General features: G+C 40.9%; 1 protein-coding gene and 1 long non-coding RNA gene across 3 annotated transcripts in view; one reads left to right on the forward strand and one right to left on the reverse strand.

Annotated features, from left to right (window-relative positions):
• LMBRD1 (LMBR1 domain containing 1) overlaps window positions 1–26,469 on the reverse strand; it is a 132,504-nt gene that overhangs the window by 68,496 nt on the left and 37,539 nt on the right. The window contains exons 4-5 of the mRNA XM_027550855.1: window positions 16,610–16,707; window positions 14,305–14,372 (exon numbers count right to left, since the gene is read on the reverse strand). Of these exons, the coding sequence (XP_027406656.1) occupies window positions 14,305–14,372; window positions 16,610–16,707 (166 nt within the window). The remainder of the gene's footprint in view (window positions 1–14,304; window positions 14,373–16,609; window positions 16,708–26,469) is intronic.
• LOC113898060 lies at window positions 5,800–14,362 on the forward strand. Of its 2 annotated transcripts, XR_003512510.1 has the most exons (4): window positions 6,391–6,559; window positions 7,010–7,213; window positions 9,810–10,051; window positions 14,283–14,362. It is a non-coding gene; the product is annotated as an uncharacterized LOC113898060 (long non-coding RNA). The 2 variants fall into 2 exon arrangements; XR_003512509.1 differs by lacking the exon at window positions 14,283–14,362 and having other exon boundaries at window positions 5,800–6,559; window positions 9,810–10,311.

Here is a 26,469-nt window from a genome sequence, read left to right on the forward strand (position 1 = left end):
GTTTTCATATTTAGTTTCTATATTCAGTATAACTAGTTTCCTTTGTAATCCTATGTATTTTATTTTTTGCATTTAAAGCTATTTTGTCCACAGCACAAAAAGGTTAAGAATCTCTTGTTAAATCAGAATAGAAGTCATGCTTTCAGTATATTTAAATGCATAGAAAAGAATGGAAAATACACTAGAATTAACAGTAAATATCTCATTGTAGAACTAGAGGTGATTTTTATTTTTCTGGGTATTTCAAGATTCTATCTAGTATATATAATGAAGTAGTTCCATTTATTTTTCAATCTACAACTGAAAAAAAGAGACAAAGAAAGAAAAGCACTTCATTATCTAGCTCAGAAACAAAACGAGACTGAAAGGCTGAGCACCCCCTTTAGACTGTGCCTGTGAACCCCACCTCCTAATACTACCTCCTATCCAACATAATCTTAATTGTGAGCAAAGTGGTAAGATCTATCTTTTTGTAAAGGGGTAATACTGAATGAGTTCAACAATATATTAAGATGGTCATTCTGATAATGTATGCAAGTAAAACAAAGAAATCACTCTAATTAAAAAAAATTTTTAGACCGCTGCTTGCAGGCGGATTCTTTACCAGCTGAGCCACAAGGGAAGCCCAAGAATACTGGAGTGGGTAGCCTATCCCTTCTCCGGTGGATCTTCCCGACCCAGGAATCGAACTGGGGTCTCCTGCAGTGCAGGTGGATTCCTTACCAACTGAACTATCAGGGAAGCCCTTACTTGGTAAAACCGATACTTTTTATCCTTATAAAAAGATGAATCAGCAGACACAGCAGGAGGTTATCTAAATTTCTATTTGCACTAACATCAATTTACTATACTCATCTCAATCTTTGAGACTTATTTCTCACTACTTTTACAGAGAAAAGTGATTATCCACAAGGAAAGAGAAATACATGTAAAAAATTCATTGTTTGTTTCCCTGGTTATAAAACCAAAAACAATTAAATACAACCATTAAGATGGAATCAAAAAATAAAGAACAGCTCATGCATAATATACTTCTATAATGACATTAACTTATGTATTAGCACTTGAATAAAAATATAAATCAAACCAGAAAATCTATGTAACATTCTTTTATTTTATTTGGATGCAGTTTTTTCAGATATATATATATGGAAAAAATTGTACATGTATATTTTTGAAAAGTATACTTTGAACTTGTTAGTTGGAATACAGGGAAAAATTCTATATTGCACAAAATATCATGTCCAGTACTATTAAGACAGAAATATGTATTACAAATATCTAAAAACAGCATTCCTACTTAGAATATTCAGTATCTATATCAGTTTGATGTAACCAAAGGTTCTGTCCAGTGGGAGAAGAAAGTAATTAACTCTTGCTCTTGACACTTTCATGTTAAAGCTGCTGAATAGGGCTCTTGGAGAAGGCAATGGCATCCCACTCCAGTACTCTTGCCTGGAAAATCCCATGGGCGGAGGAGCCTGGTAGGCTGCAGTCCATGGGGTCGCTAGGAGTCGGACACAACTGAGCGACTTCACTTTCACTTTTCACTTTCATGCACTGGAGAAGGAAATGGCAACCCACTCCAGCGTTCTTGCCTGGAAAATCCCAGGGACAGGGGAGCCTGGTGAGCTGCCGTCTCTGGGGTCGCACAGAGTCGGACATGACTGAAGCAACTTAGCAGCAGGGCTCTTAAACAATTCAAATATTTAGAGAAACTTGAAGTGCTCAAAAACAAAAATCTTAAATGGCCCAAACTATTGTCAGAATGACTTCAGGAAGACACTTACTCTGAGGCAACCAGCAGAGCACTAACATTCCAGCACTATTATCTTAGGTAGAACTAGAGCGAGCAGCTAAAGCATAAACCCTAAGCAGGTTCATCAGCCGCCTTGCCACCAGGACCATGTAATCCAAAAAGATGTAAAATATCTTCTCATAAACTAAGAGCAACATCCATAAGCAGAATCCAAGAGTTATAACTAAATATGTCTATATGTCATGGGCGATAATATTCAAAACATTTAACAATGATTCTCAAGCTTCCCTGGTGGCTCAGAAGGTAAAGAATCTGCCTGCAATGCAGGAGACCCAGGTTTGATCCCTGGGTTGGAAGGTCCCCTGGAGAAGGCTTTGGCTACCCACTCCAGAATTCCATAGACAGAGAAGCCTGGAGGGCTACAGTCTGTGGGATGGCAAAGAGTACGATATGACTAAGAGACTTTCACTCACTTCCCATGGCAAAGGTATTCACATGGCAACATATGCTGTCCTTGGTTCTGAAGACCTTGCTGAACTGGGATTTACCCTCTGACTGGGCCAAGGGTGGGGTAACTCAGGAGTAGCTGATGACCTACATGGAAGCATTTCAACCTTTTAACAACCAGAAGGGGTCAAGCAATGTTCACCAGTCAAATACCAGCCCCGCAGACAAAGACCTAGACAGAGACCTGCCGTGCAAGCGCCTCCTGACAGATGCAGAGGCCACTTCAGTAAGAAGAGCCCAAAACATAGACACGTTCACTCTGATGGGGAGGCACTTACTGACATAGTCATATGACTATCAGGCATTTACTGAATGGTGATGATACTAAAGAAACCAAAAGTGTAGTAAGATTTGTGTGGTTGAAAGCTACAGATATTTTCTTAACCTCAGTCTATCTCTCTCACAAAAAAAAAAAAAAAAAAATGGATGCAGCAAAATGTTTATAGCTATTCTTTAATCAAGCTCTTTTCCCATTTAGGTTATTATGGAATGTTGAGCCAAGTTCGCTGTGCTTTACAGTAGGTCCTTGTTGGTTATCTATTTTAAATATAGTAGTGTATACACTAATTGAATCACTTTGCTGCAAACCTATAACTAACACATCATTGTTAATCAACTATACCCCAACGTAAAGAAATGAATACAGAGAACCTCAACTTTCAAAGACACACAATACAACATCAAGCTAAGAACTGAAATCCTCGTAAGATTATAAATTCCCTTTCTGCTCTTAACAACAGAAAAACTGCTTAGAAAAAACCTTCAACACCCAATCTGAGTGAATTAGCTTAATACAGATTATCTCTTCAGGAAGGGACAAAGGAAAGGCTAATGAATTTCAGTAGATATGAAATTGAAATCAGGAATTTAGCAAAATTGAAAATAAGATTTTTACCTCCTACACTCAATCACCAAGTCACATTTATCTTCCACATTGCCTACCTGTTTGTTCCTCTCCGCTCTCCGTAACTACTCCAGTTCAGACTCTCACCTCCCACCTGAACGACGACAGTGGTAGCTAACTGACTGACTTTCCTACCCACCGTTTGTGTCTCACTGACCAACTCCCAAATGCCCCTTTCCATGCATCCTTCAGTGTTGCAAAAAATTCATATATATTTGCTTTCATGGGTGCAAACACCAGTATATCCACACCTGCACTGCCTTTCAATCGCTCAGCAGGATAAAACTCAATGTCTTAAACACTGTATGTAAGATCCGGAGCCCACCTATGTGGCTAAGCTCATGGTCTGTCACTTGCCAACACAAACACTTGAAATGCCATCTTACAATTTTTTTTTTCTTTTGTACTGAAGGATCAAGAAGAGATGGAAGGAATACATGGAAGAACTGTACAAAAAAGATCTTAATGAACTGGATAACTATGATGGTGTGGTCAGTCAGCCAGAGCCAGACATTCTGGAAGCATGAAGTCAAGCGGGCCTTAGGAAACTCTGCTGTTAATAAACCTAGTGGATGCAATGTAATTCCAATAGAACTATTCAAAACCCTAAAGGATGAAATTGCTTTTGAAAAGTGCTGCACTCAGTAAGTCAGCAAATCTGGAAGACCCAGTGGTGGTCACAGGACTGAAAATGGTCAATCCTCATCCCAATTCCCAAGAAGGGTAGTACCAAAGAATGTTCTAACCATCGGACAATTGTACTCATCTCCCATGCTAGTAAGGTCATGCTTAAAATCTTGCATACCAGGCTTCAGCATTACATGAACCAAGAACTCCCAGACATCCAAGCTGGGTTTAGAAAAGGCAGAGGAACCAGAGATTAAAATTGCCAACATTTGCTGGATCATAAAGAAAGCAGGAGAATTCCAGAACAACGTCTACCTCTGTTTCATTGACTACGCTAAAGTCTTTAACTGTGTGGATCATAACAAAATGTGGATAGCTCTTACAGATGGGAATACCAAACCATCTTACCTGTCTCCTGAGAAATCTGTATGCAGGTCAAGAAGCATCAGTTTGAACCCTGAATGGAAAAACTGATTGGTTCAGGACTGAGAAAGGAGTACCACACGGCTGTCACCCTGTTTATTTAACCTAGATGCTGAGCACATCACAAGAGATGCCAGGCTGGATGAGTCATAAGTGGGAATCAAGATAGGCAGGAGAACATCAACAACCTCAGATATGTGGATGATACCACTCTAATGGCAGAAAGCAAAGAGGAACTAAAGAACATCTTGATGAGGGTGAAGGAGGAGAGTGAAAGAGCCAGCTTAAAAACTAAATATTAAAAAAAACTAAGATCATGGCATCTGGCCCCATTACTTCATGACAAATAGAAGGGGAAAAGGTTGAAGTAGTGACAGATTTCCTCTTCTTGGGCTTGAAAATCAGTGGATGGTGACTGCAGCCATGAAATCAGAAAATGATTGCTTCTTGGCAGGAAAGCTATGATAAACGTAGACAGTGTGTTGAAAAGCAGAGACATTATTTTGCCAACAAAGGTCCGTATAGTCAAGGCTATGGTCTTCCCAGTGGTCATGTATAGATGTGAGAGTTGGACCATAAAGAAGGCAGAACACCAAAGAATTGATGCCTTTGAACTGTGGAGCTGGAGAAGACTCCTGAGAGTACCTTGGACAGCAAGGAGATCAAACCAGTCAACCTCAAGGGAAACTAACCCTGAATACTCATTGGAAGGACTGATGCTGAAGCTGAAGCTCCAGTATTTTGGTCACCTTATGGAACAGCCAATTCATTGGAAAAGGCCCTGATGCTGAGAAAAATTTGAGGGCAGAAGGAGAAGAGGGCATCAGAGGATGAGATGGCTGGATGGCATCATGCAATGGACATGAACTTCGGCAAACTTCAGGAAATGGTGAGGGACGGGGAGGCCTGGCGTGCTACGGGGTCGGAGTCAGACACGACTGGAGACTGGACAACAACAACAACTGGGGGAGGGAGGATTTAAATTCACATTCCACTTTTTATATCATTCTTTAACTATTCCATGCTAACTTCAGTTTCTCAGTCATCATATGGAATAGACTCAAGTGTGTCCCCTCCGCCTCAAATTACTATGTTGAGGTGCTAAGTCCCCATGTGAATGGTACCTGGATACAGGGTCCCAAGGGTGACTCTCTGACCTGATGGGACTGACGTCCTTTTAGGGAGAGGAACAGACACCAGAGCTCACTGGTGGCCAGCAGAGAGGAAAAGCCGTAGGAAGACACAGTGAGAAGGCGGCCATCTGCAAGCCAAGGAGAGAGCTCCCACCAGACACCAAACCTGCTGACACTTTAATTTTAGACTCTCAGCCTCCAGAACTGTAAGAAGTAAGTGTCCACTGTGGAAGCTAGCAAGCCTGTGGTATTCTGTTAAGACAGCTCAAGTAGGTGGCTAAGTGGTAAACAATCCACCTGCTAAAGCAGGAGATGTAGAAGACATGGGTTCAGACTCTGGGTCAGGAAAATCCCCTGGAGAAGGACATGGCAGCCCACTTCAGTATTCTTGGCTGGAAAATTCCATGGACAGAGGAGCCTGGTGGGCTATATAGTCCATGGGATTGAAAAGAGTTGGACACAACTGAGCACGTATTTACATTATTCCTAGCCCAAGTAGACTAATACAGATTTTGGCACTGTGAAGCAGGTTTCTACTTTGTAACAAATACCTGAACATGTACATGTGACTTTGGAGCTCAGTGACAGGGAAAGACCTAAAGACATGGGAGGTTGCATGCCAGAGAAAGTCCAAACTGCCTTGAACAGACTACTGATAAAAATGTGGATGTTAAAGGCAATTCTGGTGAGAACTCAGGAAGAAAAGAGTGTTTTAGAGAAAGCCTCTATCATCTTAGAGAAGACATACAAGCTGTGAGAATGCTGTTAGAAATATGGACACAAAAGGTCATTCTGAGGAAATCTCAGCTAGAAATGAAGAATATGTCAATGGAAACTGAAAGAAAGGAGATCACTATTAGAAAGTGACGAAGAGCTTGACTGAATAGTTTTATAGTGCTTTATGGAAGGCAGAACTACTCGTAAGAGATAAGACTGGATATTTAGCTGAGGAAAATTCTAAGCAAAGTGCTGGAAGGAGCAAGTTGGTTTCTCCATACCATTTATAGTAAAATGCAAGAGAGAGAGATAAGCAAAAAGGAACCAGCCTTTTGAAAACAGTGAGCACGCACGTTCTAAGAGCTTGGCTGAACAATCACTTGTCAAGGAGATTAGTATGGGTGGAAACCATCGATTTAATCAGCTGTGTCACAGAAGACAGGAAGAGACAGGGTGACACCAGCAGAGACACAGTCAACCTGAACTAAGGTAAGGGAGCACAGATGAGACACAATAAGGGAAGGCACTGAGACTCGAGATTTGTCAGGATGGGGTCACAGAGTTATTTAGCAGAGAATGTGCTTTCATCCTTCAAGAAAGACCCCAAAGGCACTTCAGTTATCATCAGGGCTGCCGCTCCTACTAGACAAGAGGGCAAAGCTGCTTCCTCCTCAATTTCAGAAGACAGGGTCCTCTGCTCAGTTTAGCTGCCAGGGAGCTGATGCAGAGTCAAGGGGGCAGGACCAACACCCAGAATCAGGGGGTGGCGCAGGGCAGGGCTGCGGAGGGCCGGGGCAGTGACCCACCCCTCGGTGGGCCTGGAGGGCAAAGCCCCCATCAAAGAAGATGATTATTCCTGAGCCTTAAGATCTAAGGGACTCTGCCTTGCTCTGAACTGGTTTGGCACATTCACATTTCCTGTCTGATGTCTTTCTTTAGGATGGAAGTACCTGTCCTGTGCCTGTCCCACCACTGTGTCTGGAAGCACATGACCTGTCCTGTTGCACAGGTTCACTGCTGGGCAAGGGTTCCGACCAGGAGGAGTCTTCAGATCTCACCCACACCTGATCTAGATGACATTCAGAAAGACCCAAGACTCAGATTCCATGCTGGGTTAAGACTTTTGGGCCTTGCTGGGATGAGGTAAGTGCATTTTGCATATGAGAAGAACATGGATTTTGGGGGAGGCAAAGAACAGAGTGCTATAGACTGAATTTGTCCCCACAAAATCGATGTTGAAGCCTCAGTCGCCAACAGGATGGTATGTGGATACAGGGCCTGTAGGGACGTTCGGTCAGTTCAGTTGAGAGGTTGTCCTGTCTGACTCTTTGCGACCCCAAGGACTGCAGCACACCATGCTTCGCTGTCTAGCTCCAACACCCAGAGCTTGCTCAAACTCAAGTCCATCGAGTCGGTGATGCCATCCAACCACCTCATCCACTGTCTCCACTGTCGTTCCCTCCTCCTCCTGCCCTCAATCTTTCCTAGCATCAGGGTCTTTTTCAATGAAGACAGTTCTTTGCAGCAGGTGGCCCAAGTACCGGAGATTAAGCTTCAGCATCAGTCCTTCCAATGAATATTCAGGGTTGACTTCCCTTAGGACTGACTGGTTTGATCTCCTTGCAGTCCAAGGGACTCTCAAGAGTCTTCTCCAACACCAGAGTTCAAAAGCATCAGTTCTTTGGCTATCAGTTTCCTTTACGGTCCAACTCTTACATTCATACGTGACTACTGGAAAAACCACAGCTTTGACTAGATGGACCTTTGTTGGGAAAGCAATGTCTCTGGTTTTTAATATGCTGTCTAGGTTGGTCATAGCTTTTCTTTTAAGAAGCAAGAGTCTTTTAATGTCATGACTGTAGTCACCATCTTCAGTGATTGTGGAAAAACAAAGTCAGCCACTGTTTCCACTGTTTCCCCATCTATTTGCCATGAAGTGATGGGACCAGATGCCATGATCTTAGTTTTCTGAATGTTGAGTTTTAAGCCAGCTTTTTCACTCTCCTCTTTCACTTTCATCAAGAGGCTCTTCAGTTCCTCTTCACTTTCTGCCATAAGGATGGTGTCATCTGCATATCTGAGGTTATTGATACTTCTCCGTGCAATCTTAATTTCAGCTTGTGCTTCATCCAGTCTGGCATTTCACATGACATACTCTGCATATAAGTTAAACAACCATGGTGACAATATACAGCCTTGATGTACTCCTTTTCCTAATTGGAATCAGTTCCATGTCCAGTTCCAACTGTTGCTTCTTGACCTGAATACAGATTTCTCAAGAGTCAGGTAAGGTGGTCTGGTAGTCCCATCTCTTTCAGAATTTTCCATAGTTTGTTGTGATTCGCACAGTCAAAGGCTTTAGCGTAGTCAATAAAGCAGTAGATGTTTTTCTGGAATTCTCTTGTGTTTTCAATGATCCAACAGATGTTGGCAATTTGATCTCGGTTCCTCTGCCTTTTCTAAATCTAAGCTTGAACATCTGGAAGTTCTTGGTTCACATACTGTTGAAGCCTTGCTTGGAGAATTTTGAGCATTACTTTACTAGCATGTGAGATGAGTGCAACTGTGTGGTAGTTTGAACATTCTTTGGCATTGCCTTTCTTTGAGATAGGAATGAAAACTGACCTTTTCCAGGCCTGTGGCCACTGCTGAGTTTTCCAAATTTGTTGGCATGTTGAGTGCAGCATTTTCACAGCATCATCGTTCAGGATTTGAAATAGCTCAACTGGAATTCCATCACCTCCACTAGCTTTGTTCCTAGTGATGCTTTCTAAGGCCCACTTGACTTCACATTCCAGGATGTCAGGCTCTAGGTGAGTGATCACACCATTATGATTATCTTGGTCATGAAGATCTTTTTTGTATAGTACTCTGTATTCCTGCCACCTCTTCTTAATATCTTCTGCTTCTGTTAGGTCCATACTGTTTCTGTCCTTTATTGAGCTCATCTTTGCATGAAATGTTCCCTTGGTATCTCTAACTTTCTTGAAGAAATCTCGGGTCTTTCCCATTCTGTTGTTTTCCTCTATTTCTTTGCACTGATCGCTGAGGAAGGCTTTCTTATCTCTCTTTGCTATTCTTTGGAACTCTGCATTGAGATGTGTATATCTTTCCTTTTCTCCTTTGCTTTTTGCTTCTCCTCTTTTCACAGCTATTTGTAAGGCCTCCCCAGACCACCATTTTGCCTTTTTGCATTTCTTTTTCTTGGGGATGGTCTTGATCACCGTCTCCTGTACAGTGTCACGAACCTCCATCCATAGTTCTTCAGGAACTCTGTTTATCAGATCTAATCCCTTGAATCTATTTGTCACTTCCACTATATAATCATAAGGGATTTGATTCAGGTCATGCTTAAATGGTCTAGTAGATCTGCCTGTGGAGGACAGAGTCGCCCTTCCCGTGGAGTAAAGAACCTGGCCTTACCCAAGCGAAGTCTGAATTTTGCCCATGATTCTGGCATGTCATCCAGGTCATATCTGATTGGGCATCTGTTTTCAGGACAGGGGCTGGCCATACCCAGCCTCACGTGATAGGCCAGAAAGACCATCCTGCAATTCAGCATGGAGGTGAGATGGCCATGCAGGCAATTACAGGCCATCAGTCCCGCAGACGTGCTGCAACAGAAACGCCACGTGAGCTTCCCTTGTGGGAAATACAAGTAGCCCCCCAGCATTTTGAAAGTTCACTTTATGCCATTTCATTTTTCTGAAAGAATTATATTAGTACCTATTTTCACTAGGTGAAAGAAATCTGAAAAGAAAACGGTCACTTTTATGAAGAAAGGCAAAAGGCAAAGACAATATCAGAGTTGGTTTTGGAGTCAGTTTACAGAGGCAGTGCGCACCCTGAGCAGAGCGTGACACCATCCAGTTCTTCCCCGGGAACCACACTCAGCGTCTCAGCATCCAGCCACCACCACCCTGACCTGGGTCTGTGCACATCTGTGCTCTATCTGGTTTATTTTGTGCCTCTGTGAGCAAGGTGGGTCCTCAGGAAATTGTTCCTTCCCTTTAGGCCATTTCAGTTTAGGAAAGGTTTCCAGGCAACCCTCTAGTTTGGGATGGCAGGGAATCTGTACTCCACACGTGTTGTCACACATGGAAGCCAGAGGGTAATGTATCCAGAGGACAACAGTCACCTCACATCTGGAATCTTCCCAGACTCTGTCCTATGCATCTCTCAAGAGGCTGATTTTAATCTGTCTTCTTTACCTGTAATAAATGGTAAGTGAAGTGAAGTCACTCAGTCGTGTCTGACTCTTTGTGACCCCATGGACTGTAGCCTACCAGGCTCCTCCATACATGGGATTTCCCAGGTAAGATTACTGGAGTGGGGTGTCATTTCCTTCTCCAGGGGATCTTCCCAACCCAGGGAGCGAATCTGGGTCTCCTGCATTGCAGGGAGTCACTTCACATTCTGAGCCACCAGGGGAGCCCTTGGTAGCCATGGATATAATTGCTTTCAGTGAGTTCTGTGAATCCTTCTAGAGAATTACCAAAGCTGAGGGTGGTTTTAGGAACCCTGAAACAGCTTGCGATTGATTTCAGAGGTGAGAGGAGTGCTCCTTGAAGTCTGCAGTTGGGCTAAGTCCAGGCGCATCTATCTTCCTTTCCTTCTCGTCTCATACCCTCTGCGCCTGCCTTGTGAGAAACCCCTGCCAGCTCTTTCTCCAAACCACAGGCAGGATCTCCTCACTGCTGTGACCATACTGTCTGGTCTGGGTGACTGCAAGAGCTCCTAACAGACCTCAAGTTTCTAGCCTGACCACCACAAAGTCAACTCTCAATACACCATCCAGGAATCTCTGTGAAATGTCAGATCACGTCACTCCATGAGCAAATGCCCTCAACAACTCCCCGCTCCCTGAGGATCAATGTCAGAATGCTGCCAATGCCCCCAGGCCCTACTCAGGCAGCTCCAAGCACCCCCTCTTCCTGCACCATGGCTGGGTCCAGCCCCTCCACTCCAGCCCCCGCCCCCCCCCAACCCCGGTGCCCTCGCTTGGTCCTGAAGGCGCCAGAGGCACTCCCACCCCAGGCTCACCAACCTTTCCTCTGGGTGGAGAACACTGCACTGCCCTCCCCTCACACACGCACACAGCTGGGCTCCCTACCTCCTCCAAGGGTCTCCTCATCCTGCCTTCTCACAGGGTCACACCCCCAACACGGCCTAGTCTTTCCTTTCTTTCTCTGCTCTGCTCTCCTAACCCCCTGCAAAGAACCAATAAATTGCAGAACAAACTTCAGAATCTGTTTTGTGCAGGAAAGATATCCTGGCTACTATGAAGATTTGATTTCACTGACGGTTCTCAGTCATGTTCAAAATAAGGAGCTAGCCAACTACTGAGGGCTCATGTGTGTAAATACAGTTTCACTGGCACTCAGTCATGCCCTTTGGTTTATGCACTGTCTGTGACTTACTGTAGAGCTACAGGAGGAGAACTGAGTACTGCTACATGGACTACTTGGTCCACTAACCTGAAATACTATCTACTCTTTAAGAAAAGTTTGCTGATCTCTATTCTAGGTAATTTAGATTTACAGATAAGGGACCCCCCACACTGACAAAGCAAATTCACTTAACTAGATCTGGCTTGATTTAAAAAGCCAAAAACAACTTTAAAAATATATTTAAGAGCTAAAATAAATAACAATACCACCAGAACACATCCTCTCAACAACTGGAAAATACAGGGCCTCCCCCAGCTGACATGGAAAAGGTCACATCTCTTCCAACAGTGACAATAACTCAGGAACAAGTTGGTAAGGGCTCAGTGTCCAGTATGCAGAGAGGATTACACAGGTGACCAGGAAATCCAACAGTTGCCCGGAAACCACTACTTTGACAGCAGTTATATTGTGTTGTGGTTAGAACTGCATGATGCACGACCTGTATGTAGGAAGAGCTTAAATGGTGAGGACTCTACTCAGCAAATAGAGTTCTGGGGCTTCTGCAAACAACAGATTTAGCAGTGACAGACAGCTACATGACTTTCTGTAGACGGACTCTGTGAAACTAAAGACCACCTCTGAGCCAGAGCTATGGTAGACTTCTTATCACAGCTGTTAATTGTATCACAGCTGGATTTAAGAATCACTTAAGAAAGCCCAACCCATAATATTAATTCATTAAGTGTTTTTCTTCTCTAAATTTAAAGTTAGTATCTACAGATGGAATTGTATCTACAACCCAGTGCCTCTTATTCCTGAATTCAGAGTGATAATTTTGCAAGTGTGAAACTTGTTTTTGTGGGTTTCCCCTGCCAGAATGGAACTGGTTCCTTCAAGTCTACCTAGGGTCCTGCTACCTGTCATGTGACCCTGTGACGGACGTTTTCACCTCTTTCTCTGACCTCCACCCTGTCATCCGTGTAGCTTATAGTAAACACAGTGGAGCCAGAGCCCTAAAGTCCTACTGATATAAAGTCCTTCTGTTCTAATTGCACAAAAGCATCTACCTTGGCCACATCAGCCATGGAGTGAGGTCACGTTAATTCAGGAATCTGAGACCAATGATTTTGATTTTTGTTAAATCTTTAGAGAGCAAACCAAAGCAAAATTACAGTGGGAAGGAGAATGTGGCTTCTCATGGTACTCTTTGGTTTTCTTTCATTTTTATTTTTAAAGACTACTTCACAAGATACAGCTTCTGCAGAAACCAACATGACAAATGACACGTCTTAGGAGTCTTAAGTTGGTAGGAATCTGATTCTTGTTCCTTTTTGGGTATGAGTTGGGCAGCACACAGGCACAAAAAGACAGAAGTTTGAAATCTTCGGTTCTAAGGATTTTTAAATTGACTCCCAACTCACTGTTTATCCTGGGGATCTTAAAATAATTTCCCTCACAGAAATTATTTCATTACTGCTTCTACAGCAAATGCATGCTTTTTATAATTCATTGGTCTTCAGGAACTGAGGTCCTATGCTGTCTCACTTTAATTTTTAAAGCCCATTTATCATCTCTGAAACCTTTCTGTTTGCTTGGTTCTGGCTGTACTTGGAATCATGCTGATCATTGTGATCACGCCCACAACTTGACCTGGAGAGGTAGGCCTTCTTTTTTAGCCTAATAGTGTTCCATGTACATGCACATGCTCTTTGGCACACCTAGGTGTTTGTGTGTATGTGTTAGTCGCTCAGTCATGTCCAACTCTTTGCAACCCCATATACTGTAGCCCACCAGTCTCCTCTGTTCATGGGATTCTCCAGGCAAGGATACTGGAGTGGGTTGCCATTCCCTTCTCCACAGGATCTTCCCAACCCAGGATTCGAACCAGGGTCTCCCACATTGCAGGGAGATTCTTCACCGTCTGAGCCACCAGGAAAGACTGTTAAGTGTTTAAAGTTGAATAAATGAAGAAGCTTAAGAATGCTGCTGGGAAAAAAAAATCAGGATCTATTTTAACAATGATAAATGTCTTCTATTAACAGGGACAAATGTTTTCCAAAATGAAATTTTTTAATGTATTAATAAATACACAAAAACTTACTGTTACAAGTTTATAAAAACGTATGGAAAAAGAATTAAGAACTAATTCATTAGAAATTCCCCAGTGGTCCAATGACTAGTATTCCATGCTCTCACTGCTGAGGGCCTGGGTTCGATCCCTGATCAAGGTACTAAAATGCCACAAGCTGCCCAGCACAGCCAAAAAAGGGAGGGAAAGAGAGACTGAATGAGGGAAGCAGGAAGAATAAAAGAAGAGAGACAGAGAAAGAAAAAACTTGTTGACAAAGATTAATTCAAAGTTTTAAAGACTGATGCATCAAATCTGAAAAGAGGTACAGACAAGGATTTTTCATCAGTGTTGTTTACAAAAACAGAAAAACCACAAACATCATAAATGTCCAAGTAGCCATCACAAGACCAGCCAAATAAATTGTTACAACCTAAGAAGGGAATGCAATACACACAAAAATGATGCATCTATCCTGAAGAGATGCCTGCAATGTACCAACCAGTGATTATCAAAAATCACATAAAAAGTAATCACATCTGTGTAAAATTACAACACGGAGGGTATATGGGAGAAGGGGCTTTCTGCATATATTTGAACACATTAAAAATATCTAGATAGAACAATGTAGTGGTTATTGATTGTTGGTAGTCTGTTCTTTTAAAATTTTCTTGATTTTCTCTCTTGGGTTTTTATTAATGAGCCCTTATTACTATTATCATTATCATTAAAATAATGCTGTTTCCATTTTCAGGAAAAGAAAAATCGAAACTTACCCAACTAAAAGAAGAAGTGCACAAATCACAACAAATCCCAAAGTATACTTGAGTGCCATTTTAACTTGCTAGATGTCAAAGGAGAAAAAACATTCCATTTAGTAAAACTTTTAAAATATAAAGTATTCTTGCTACAGTGTAACAGTACTTTCATGTTCGATATACCAACTGTGCAAAGTTCCTCTTTATTGAAAAACAATGTATATAACATATCTTAAGTATCTTTCACACTATACTAGATTTTTTAAATCTTTTCAATGATTAGATCTCATGAAAAGGCAGTATACCTAAAATACAATGAATTCTTTGTGGGAGACATAACAGTAATTAGTTTACTTTAATAAATACCAGAATATTTTTATAATATTCCTCAAAATAGGGAGCAATCTAAATCTACAATGCCCATACCTCAATTTATCAAAATGGGTTAAGTAATAATTAAACAACAATTATAATATTTAAATTATATATGTTTGGATATATATAATATATAAAACATATACTTATAAAAATTTATTTTATAAATATGCATACACACATATAAAGCACATACCATGCCAGGACTGTTTCTAAGAACTTTACATATATTAAACTCATTTCAAACTTACAACACCCCTGAGATAGGCATTCCATCCCTGCTTCAGAGATAAGGAAACTGTGGCCCAGAGGTTAATTAATTTACCATATGTCATATAGGTGCCAGGGGATTAAACAAGGACTTGAAACCAAGAACTCAGTTCTTTAAAGCCTGTGCTTTCCTTGGTACGCATAATGTAAGACAAAGTTTAACAAAAACACAAACTAGACACTCTAAATACATGGAAAGAAAAGTTAATCTCAAAGGAAAAGCTACATCAGTGAGAAAACAAAACATGACTTGTCTCTCGCCCTAATGAAATCTTTAAAATAATCACCTTTTAAAATATAACTTTATGTTTCATATGATAAATTCTTGTTCACAAAGGAGTTGAGACAGTCTTTAGGAAAACACCTAAGGTAAAGTTAAGGAGGGTCAACCATAGGGGATGGGGAAGATGCACTTGAGAAGCAGTGAAGATAGGAAGCACCTGCTCATCCCATTTTCAACAGCAACTCTGTGACTAGCCATTCTACCTTACACACCCTGGGTTTTCAAATACAGAATCACACAGTATCTGCAGATAATAGTTCAACTTTCTTTATGTATATTTAAACACTTTTCCCTCTAACAAACTGCACTGACTACCACTCTGGAATCATTTAAAATATTGCTGATGTACTTTGCTAATGATCTTAATGCAGATGCTGTAAAGTTTTAATAAGCACAGCTATGCCTAATGCTGGCTTTTGAGTGAATATATGTATATATATATATATATGTGCATATGTATTTAAATGTTACAAACCAAAAACATGTTATAAAACAAATTCCTGTAACTCAATAAAAAAACAAAATAAATTTATTCTTTTTATGCTGTTTTTCTCTTAAATTAGAAATAAAGTATTCAATTTTGGCAAATACCTTTCAACATACAATTTCTTCTAGGACCTATTAAATTACCATATATTAATAGAAGTGCTGGTTCTAAACCACCAATGCATTCCAGAGACTGGCCCAACTCAGTTATATACTATATTAACGTGCTTCTAAGATACTCCTGAATTCTACCTGCTAATGTTTCAGTGAAGAGTTTTATACCAAGACTTCAGTGACCTTGGTCTGCAGGTCTGGACACGCATATGTGCTCTACTGACCAGGTTTCTGTATCCGTATTACTACGGGAATTAGTAAGGACAACCTGAGAGTCCCCCTTTCCGTCCCAGAACAGGGGTCAGCAAACTGCATCCTGTGGGCCACAAACAGCCCCTCCTACCTCACATCATGCTCACTGTATACTGGCCTTACACAGAAATAAGTTTGCTGACCCAGCTGCCGAACTCGAGAACAACAGTCACAAGTACCCTGTGACTCCTGGGTGCTGGAATATAGTTAGTTTGAGCTGGGGTATGCTGCAGGTGTAAAATGCACTCTAACTTGCACAGAATGTGAAAAAAAGTAATGTCTCATTAATAACGTTTTTGACTATCTGAAATAATATTTCGAACATATAATATTAAATACAATGTGTCATGAAAAATAATTTTAATTGTTCTTTCTACTTATTTTATTATGACTACTAGAAAATTTTAAATTCACATGTGGATTACATTATATTTCTATTAAACAACACTGCTCAAGAATAAAATCAAAAGTCACATTATTTGAAAACAGGAAGAAATAATCCCTTCTCCCCTAAATTGAGACCTCTAAAATAAAGCTACTTACAGTGCATTTACCAGTATCATCATCATCCTTTTCTTCATAGTAGAAGTAGACAAAAGGGATCCAGAAGAACACACAGAATAATATAACAGAATATAAGGCTGCAGAAAGAATGAGATGAGAGATAATAAAAACACACCAACTTAACAAACGTTTAAAACATATAGGTACACACACCCCAAATTCACTCCCCTATCTGATTCCTAGACCTGCAACTTGATATGTATGTGTAATATCCAAATCAACCTTTTCTGAACCCTGTTTCAAGACGTCAACACCATTATTATCACATAGCAAATCATAATTCAAGTTAACTTTGAGGCAATTTTTAGCAACAATTATGATACTAAATGTTTCAATAAACTGTGCCCTCTAACATCTTAGGTCTTACTATAGTACTAAAAACTTTCTGTGAACGATCTTATGTAAATAAACTTTAACTTTTATATTCTTTACAACTTAATACTGAGTACAGCTGACACATTTGCCAGTCACTCAAGTTAAAGAAACAGCTGTAACTGATACGATCCTTGTTACAAATAATTTCCCCAATCTATGTCTAAAAGGAGAATAGAGGGGCACAGGAGGAGATGGTTATATGGTACCATCCACTCAATGAGCACGAATCTGAGCAAACTCCAGATGACAAAGAACAGGGAAGCCTGGCATGCTGCAGTCCATGGTGTCACGACGAGTCAGACACGACCCAGAGACTGAGCAACAGAGTTTAAAACATACAATGCTATGAAACTGATCTTATAAAAAAAGTCAGGATACAGAAAATGTAAGAAACCGTAAAATCAGATTCAAAGTTAACTGATATGAATTTCTATTTATCTGCTTTAAAATAACATTAGATTTGAGATACTTTCAACCAGTAGTCAAAGTATTGTTTTTAATTCAACATAGAACTTGACATTTCAACAGCTATTTTTATTTAAAATAAAAATAACATAAACAATTTTTCAGACTCAAGAAACCTAAGAAATCTGTGTATTTACATTTATTTTCATACACTATATCAAGGGAAATAGTGACTATGCAATTATATAAAGGAACCACAAGATGAGAATCATTATACTCCTTTATCCAAAAAAGTATTATTAAAGGTTATTAATATATAATACTTAAATTACTAACAAATTAAAATAGCTACTTTTAATTACTAACAAATTAAAAGTATTGTTAATAATGTATAATAAAGCTAAATTACTCATTCTCTTGGGAAGAATGCATAAATTACAGAATTTTTAAACATGATCTAAATACTAGCTAGCACTGTTTCATTTTTCTGGAAGTCACTTATGAAACAGCCCCCACTAAATGCAACATAGTTAAGAAAAAAAAACTCAGAACAAACCAGACTCTAAATAACTGATAAAAAGGTCAGAGTTAATTTATACTGCCCAATCACAACATGACTGTCAGCATACTGAATTTTGGCACTACAGATACTTTGTAAAATCTATGCAGCCTATCAATATTGTAAGAAATTAAAAATAACAATAAATATTTAAGGGTAATGAATACTGATGTTTCTACTATAAACCAGAGAGTAGCCAGAATTTACATTTTTATTCCAAATCTAAGAGCCAGTGGAAATAAACAAGTATTCAAAAGAGTACCAAAATACTGGTTGGACCATAAAGAAGGCTGAGCTCTGAAGAACTGATACTTTTGAACTGTGGTGTTGGAGAAGACTCTTGAGAGTCCGGCGGACTGCAAGGAGATCAAACCAGTCAATCCTAAAGGAAATCAGTTCTGAATATTCACTGGAAGGACTGATGTTGAAGCTCCAATATTTGATCACCTGATGCAAAGAGCCAACTCACTGGAAAAGATCCTGATGCTAGGAAAAGACTGCAGGAGGAGAAGGGGACGACAGAGGATGAGACGGTTAGATGGCATCACCAACTCAATGGACATGAGTTTGAGTAAGCTCCTGGAGATGGTGAAGGACAGGGAAGCCTGGCGTGCTGCAGTCCACAGGGTGGCAAAGAGTCAGACAGAACTGACCAACTGAACAACAAAAAGCTTCAAAAAATTAAACATAAAAGGGAAAGTACTATAAATCACCCTAAGCACTATACCAGTATTAGGACTGAAATAATCAAATAATTTGTTAAGACTAGAAAAAAGCCTAAATTATAACAGCATTTATTGGGCTGAGAGCCATATGCCACGCTTGATAAACTGACAGATGCAGTAAGGTCTGGCTTCAGCCTCAGCATATCCATGTGTCTACTGCTTGGTGGCCTTGGCCTTAACAGCCACAGAGCCCAGTGACTATTTCATGAGCATTCCCAATAAGCATGATTATCAAGGTGCTCATCATTATTCCCTGGTGGCTCAGATGGTAAAGCTTCTGTCTACAATGCGGGAGACCTGGGTTCAATCCCTGGGTCAGGAAGATCTCCTGGAGAAGGCAATGGCAACCCACTCCAGTATTCTTGCCTGGAAAATCCCATCGATGGAGGAGCCTAGTGGGCTACAGTCCATGGGGTCACAAAGAGTCAGACACGACTGAGCAACTTCACTTTCTTTACTTTCATAATTACTAGTCATTAGGAAGATGCAAACTAAGCCCATGAGAGGCTACAGACCCCAGAATGGCTAAAATTAAGCCATCAGTACCAAGTATTGACAGGAATGCAGAACAACATACTTTCCCATGCTTTTCAAGAGGGACTATAACCAGCACAACCCTGTGGAGAACTGTCTAGCAGTCTCTCACCAAGTTCACACCTACCTACCATATAACCAGATGGTCCCACTCCACCAGCGATGAAGTGCAGTGACACATGCAAAGTCTTTCCGTCCAGACAAGCCTACCTGAGGGGCAGAGTCCAGGGTTCTTATCGGTGATTTATAATGCAGGCACAACTGCCTGAGTGACCAGTTAAGATTACCAAAAGTACAGACTCCAAAAAGGACAGCAGCTGTACCACAAGTCACATGCACAAACAATCTAAACAAGCTGGACTGCACGATTCTGTATTCAGTGGTACATATCCACTAATCAATTAGTACTATCAGGTGACAGCCAAAGGCCAGGTTTCCAGGTATTGGTCAAGGGTCAGCCACATAAGCAGGTCCCTCTGAAGATATGTGAGAGGGAAACTATCGAGTCTGATTCACAACGAGAAAGTTGACAGCAATATTATTAACAGTGATCAAAACCTGGAAATGACCTAAATGTCCATCCGCAGGTGAACAGATAAGCTGAGTGGTACAGTCATACAAATGGCAATAAAAAAGAAAAAACTATGAATACCTGTGAGAAGGATGGACCTCACAGACCTTAGGCTGAATAAAAGCACAGACACTGGAAGATGTACACCTTCTGAAAGCCACGCAGTTGCGTCCAACTCTGTGACCCCATGGATATAGTCCATGGAATTCTCCAGGCCAGAATACTGGAGTAGGTAGCCTTTCCCTTCTCCAGGGGATCTTCCCAACCCAGGGATTAAACCCAGGTCTCCCACATTGCAGGCGGATTCTTTACCAGCTGAGCCACAGGGAAGCCTACACCTTCTAGTACCTTCTAGTATATCTTAAGGAGAAGGCAATGGCACCCCACTCCAGTACTTTTGCCTGGAGAATCCCATGGACGGAGGAGCCTGGAAGGCTGCAGTCCATGGGGTCGCTAAGAGTCGGGCACAACTGAGCGACTTCACTTTCACTTTTCACTTTCATGCATTGGAGAAGGAAATGGCAACCCACTCCAGTGTTCTTGCCCCGGGGAATCCCAGGGACGGAGGTGCCTGGTGGGCTGCCGTCTATGGGGTCGCACAGAGTCGGACACGACTGAAGCGACTTAGCAGCAGCAGCAGCAGTACATCTTGAAGAAGTTCCAGAACTAGCAAAACTGGCTTATTATGACCCAAGTCAAAAAAGTATTTGGGGGCAATTACTGACTATAAAGAGACATGAGGATGTACAGCAACCAAAAATCTCATATGTTGCTGGTAAGAATATCCAGAAAAAGTTTCTAGGAACTGACACCTGAGGAAGAAAGTAGGGAAGAAACACAGTTCTGAAGAGACTCTGGGATACTGGTCTGTGCAAGGCTGCCCTGACACCACATCCTCAGCCATTTGCTTGTAATCAGACTGCTCTTTTTCAGTGTCCTTCAAAAAGATTTCTTCCTTCAGCATGTAAATGTTAAACTGTAAAGAAGGAAACTAAAAATACATTAACATTTTCATGTGTTTCAGATCAGTTCTAATGCCAAGTTGGTACTATATATCTGTAAATGAAAAAAATGCTATCATGAAACAGAGTAACTGATTCTTTTAATTAAGTTATACTTCAAACTGATAGCTATTTTCAAAGGAAAATTATTCTTAACTCCAACAGGAATGACACTCTCAAATCCTGATATCTTTATAAAATACATTTTACTTGTAACAGTTTTTGTTAAAAGATTGCTACTAACAAGTAAAAGATAAACAGACTTTTTGGTTTAATAGTCCCACTAAAATTAAAAAAAAAAAAAAAACACACTAAAAAAGAAATTTTAAACCTCACATCTACAGAAATTGGCAGAAATTAAACTCATAAAACAAGTTATTTTTTTTAAAACAAAACTAGCAAGAACAAGTGAACAGAAAGCCATCAACTCTTAAAAAGCCAGACAAAAATTGTGGCAAAAAATACATGATAATTCTTATGATTTTTTAAATACACACAAAGCCAACAATGTATCTTTTGAAAACTGCATTTCTAAACTATAACTCACATAAGAATTAACTTGGACAAATCAGGCTTCGGAACTTCTAGACATTCTTTATTCCTCCTAACTACCAATGAGAAATCTGAAACACAGAATAGCTCAGTCAATATTGTAATAGTATAATTGATCATTACAAAGCTTTTTATTTTAGAGGGTCAAAGTATTAAGATATTCTGGGAACACTAAAAGCCTTCTAAAATTATCCCACTGGCCCAGCTGAAGCAATCTGGGGTCAAGACTGCCAGCTGCACACACAACACCCATTTTCCTTTCAGCTCACTCTCCTTTTTGTCTTTCTTCCTTCGACATTCTGCCTGAATTGTACACATGACAGCTTAGACTCCAGCCACGTCTCTGGACTCTGTGGTAGCCTTAAGGTGGAAAACAGGTACTAAGGACGGAGAGCAGAGGGAAGTGAGCGGAGGCCTTGCATAATGCTGCTACACCAGCCCGGGTACCTGCCTCCAGTCTTATTTTAAGTGAGACTGAAAAACCATTCCAGCCATTTATTTCCAACCTGTTCACAGCAGCATAGAATGTTGCAGGAGAAATGGGGTAACCCAAACATTCACCCCTGAGCCGTCACGTCCGTGGTGGTCCTGAGAGTGGTCAGTAGATGAAGCTCAATTAGTCTGTGCCCCTGAACACGGCAGCATCGTGATGGGCAGCCTAGTCCAGGTTCTAAACATATTTCCCCTGATAGTCAGCAGTCCTCTAATAAACACCAGGCCCTCCAGCTAAAATGGGAGGTATTGTTGCCTGATCACTCAATGGAATAAAGAGACCAAAATCTGTTATTGTTGTTCAGTAACAGTGGTGTGCAAATCTTTGCAACCCCAAGGACTGCCGCACGCCATGGCGCCCTGTCCTTCACCATTTTTGGAGGTTCCTCAAACTCATGTCCATTGAGTCAGTAATGCCATTCAATCTCATCCTCTATCGTCCCCTTTTCCTCCTGCCTTCTGTCTTTCCCAGCATCAGGGTCTTTTCCAATGAATCAGTTCTTCACATCAGGTGACCACAGTATTGGAGCTCCAGCTTCAGCATCAGTCCCTCCAATGAATTTTCAGGATTAATCTCCTTTAGGATTGACTGGTTTGATCCCCTTGCAGTCCAAGGGACTCTGAACACCACAATTGTTGGGAGTTTTCTCCAATACTACAGTTCAAAAGTGTCAATTCTTCAGCGCTCAGCTTTCTTTATGGTCCAGTTCTCACACTCATACATGACTACTGGAAAAACCATAGCTTTGACTAAATAGACCTTTGCTGGCAAAGTAATGTCTCTGCTTTTTAATATGCAATCTAGGTTGGTCATAGCTGTTCTTCCAAGGAGCAAGAGTTTTTTAATTTCATGGCTGCAGTCACCATCCACAGTGATTTGGAAGCCCAAGAAAATAAAGTCTCTCGCTGTTTCCATTGTTTCCCCATCTGTTTGCCATGAAGTGATGGGACTGGATGCCATGATCTTAGTTTTCTGAACACTGAGTTTTAAGCCACCTTTTTCACTCTCCTCTTTCACCTTCATCAAGAGGCTCTTTAATTCCTCTTTGCTTTCTGCCATAAGGGTGGTGTCATCTGCTTATCTAAGGCTATTGATATTTCTCCCAGCAATCTTAACTCCAGCTTGAGCTTCATTAAGCCTGGCATTTTGCATGATGTACTCTGCATAGAAGTTAAATATGCAGGGTGACAATACACAGCCTTAACGTACTCCTTTCCCAATTTTGAACCAATCTGTTGTTCCGTGTCCGGTTCTAACTGTTCCTTCTTGGTCTGCATGTAGATTTCTCATGAGGCAGGTCAGGTGGTCTGGTATTCCCATCTCTTGAAGAATTTTCCACACTTTATTGCGATCCACACAGTCAAAGGCTTTGGTATAGTCAATGTAGCAGAATTAGTTTTTCTGGAATTCTGTTGTTTTTTCTATGATCCAACAGATGTTGGCAATTTAACTCTGGTTTCTCTGCCTTTTCTAAATCCAGCTTGAACATCTGGAAGTTCTCAGTTCACATAGTGCTGAAGCCTCGCTTGGAGAAGTTTGAGCATAACTTTGTTAGCATATAACATGAGTGCAATTGTGCGGTAGTTTGAACATTCTTTGGCACTGCCTTTCTTTGGGACTGGAATGAAAACTGACCTTTTCCAGTCCTAAGGTCACTGCTGAGTTTCTAAATTTGCTGACATATTGAGTGCAACACTTTAACAACATCATCTTTTAGGATCTGAAATAGCTCACCTGGAATTCCATCACTTCCACTAGCTTTGTTTGTAGTGATGCTTCCTAAGGCCCTCTTGACTTTGCATTGTAGGATGTTTGGCCCTAGGTGAGTGATCACACCATAATGGTTATCTGGGTCACTGAGATCTCTTCTGTAAAGTTCTTCTGTGTATTCTTGCCACCTCTTCTTAATATCTTCTGCTTCTGTTAGGTCCATACCATTTGTGTCCTTTATTGTGCCCATCTGTGCATGAAATGTTCCCTTGGTATCTCTAATTTTCTTGAGGAGATCTCTAGCCTTGCCCATTCTACTGTTTTCGTGTATTTCTTTGCACTGTCCACTGAGGAAGGCTTTCTGATCTCTCCTTATTATTCTTTGGAACTCTGCATTCAGATGAATACATCTTTCCTTTTCTCCTTTGCCTTTCACTTCTCTTTTCTCAGCTATTTGTAAGGCCTCCTCAGACAACCATTTTGCCTTTTTTGCATCTCTTTTTTTGGGGATGGTCTTGATCCCTGCCTCCTGCACAATGTCACGAACCTCTGTCCATGGTCCTTCAGGCACTCTATCAGTTCTAATCCCTTGCATCTGTCATTTCCAATGTGTAACCGTTAGAGATTTGATTTAGGTCATACCTGAATGGCCTAGTGGTTTTCCCCAATTTCAGTCTGAATTTGGCAATAAGGAGTTCATGATCTGAGCCACAGTTAGCTCCTGGTCTTGTTTTTGCTGCCTATATAGAGCTTCTCCGTCTTCGGCTGCAGAGAATATAATCAATCTGATTTTGGTGTTGACCATCTAGTGATGTCCACGTGTAGAGTCATGCCTTGTGTTATTGGAAGAGGGTGTTTGCTATGAGGGTGTGTGCCACTGCATTCTCACGGCAAACTGTTGGCCTTAGCCCTGCTTCATTTTGTACTCCAAGGCCAAACTTGCCTGTTATTGTCAGATATAAATCACGCCTCCTAATTTGATGAAAGGGCTTCTATGGTAGCTCAGTGATAAACAACCTGTGTGCCAACGCAGAAGCAGCAGCTTCAATCCAAAGGTCAGGAAGATCCTCTGGAGAAAATGGCAAGCCGCTGGAGTATTCTTGCCTGGGAAATCCCATGGACAGAAAGAGTTTGGCAGGCTACGGTCCATGAGGTCTAGAAAGAGTTGGACACAACTTACCGGCTTAGTGATTAACAACATCAATTAACAACAATTCGATGAAACCACTGTTTTCATCCTTGCTGGAAGTATTCCCATATGGCTATAAAGAATTCTAAAAACAGCTGCCTTCAGCTGCAGGGTTTGAAGAGTAACAGTTTTGTGAAAGGGTCACAAGGAATACTAGTACAAACTGCCATGCTCACATCTATTCCCTGGTGACCAGTAACACGTAAAAAGATCACGGCAGGAAAGAACCACATGGTAGTGCTAGGGGGTTCACGGCACTCTCTAAACATGGAGGGGCACCTCTCAATTCATTTTAGGAAACTAGCAGAGGCTTCATGTTTAAACCTGATGAGAAAACAATAAAGGAAAATCACAGGCCAGTTTCACCTCTAAATCAAGCTTTAAAAGAATCCTAAACAAGATGGCAGCAAATGAAATCTAGCAAAAAAATTAAAAACAAACCCAAAAAGCCACCACCATGACCAATCTAGATTATCCAAGGAATGCAAAGATGGTTTAAGAACAATCTATATTCATGTGACACATCACTTAGAAGAATGTAAATATGAAACAAACTTCACATGATTATCTCCCCCTAACAAATGCATTCAATTCAACAAACATCTACTGAGTATGTTCCAGGCATCATTCTGGGGTCATGGACCAGAGCTCACTTCTTCCCTCCTCTCACATGGCTTACTTCTAGTGGGGAAAAGAAAATATTTAGAATCATTGAATTAAACTACTCAGAGTACATTAACAAAAATCTTAAATCGGTAACAAAAACACATCCCAACTGCCAAAAGGCAGTTGAATCAGAAAGCTAAAAAAGCCAATAAATGTTAAAAGATATGCAACTTCATTTCCAAATACGAGAAATGCAGATTAGTGAATGATCACTCACATTTGCCAAACTGGAAAAACTACAAATACATGGAGATATCAAAGTTCTGGGTCCAGAACAACTAAAAAGAGTACAGCCTCCTAAAAGGACTTAAACTGGTACATTTAGAAGAATGATGGCGCACTATTTAGGGTGTTGAAGCTGCACATGACTTATGAAGCACTGATTCCACTGTATGTATGTATTTTTACACACACACAACAGGAAACATGTACAAACACGTTCACTGTTTGTCCAAATGTCCAGAATGATCACCATGTAGCACACAGTCACACACAATGATAATAAAGTGCACCTTATGCAGTAACATGTGTGAATCCTAGGGACACATGACTTGAATGAAAACAAGCAAATAATTCCATATACAGTTCAAAAAATGTATAACTTAGGATATAGCATGGTAATACTGTAAGGCAAGTAAGGAATTAACATAGACAGATCACAATAAACTGTAGAAAATTCTGAAAGAGATGGGAATACCAGACCACCTGACCTGCCTCTTGAGGAATCTGTATGCAGGTCAGGAAGCAACAGTTAGAACTGGACATGGAACAAAAGACTGGTTCCAAATAGGAAAAGGAGTATGTCAAGGCTGTATATTGTCACCCTGCTTATTTAACTTATATGCAGAGTACATCATGAGAAACGCTGGGCTGGAAGAAACACAAGCTGGAATCAAGATTGCCAGGAGAAATATCAATAACCTCAGATATGCAGATGACACTACCCTTATGGCAGAAAGTGAAGAAGAACTAAAAAGCCTCTTGATGACAGTGAAAGAGGAGAGTGAAAAAGTTGGCTTAAAGCTCAACATTCAGAAAACTAAGATCCTGGCATCCGGT

The sequence above is a fragment of the Bos indicus x Bos taurus genome, chromosome 9 (assembly GCF_003369695.1).
Source record: "Bos indicus x Bos taurus breed Angus x Brahman F1 hybrid chromosome 9, Bos_hybrid_MaternalHap_v2.0, whole genome shotgun sequence".
Lineage (NCBI taxonomy): Eukaryota > Metazoa > Chordata > Mammalia > Artiodactyla > Bovidae > Bos > Bos indicus x Bos taurus.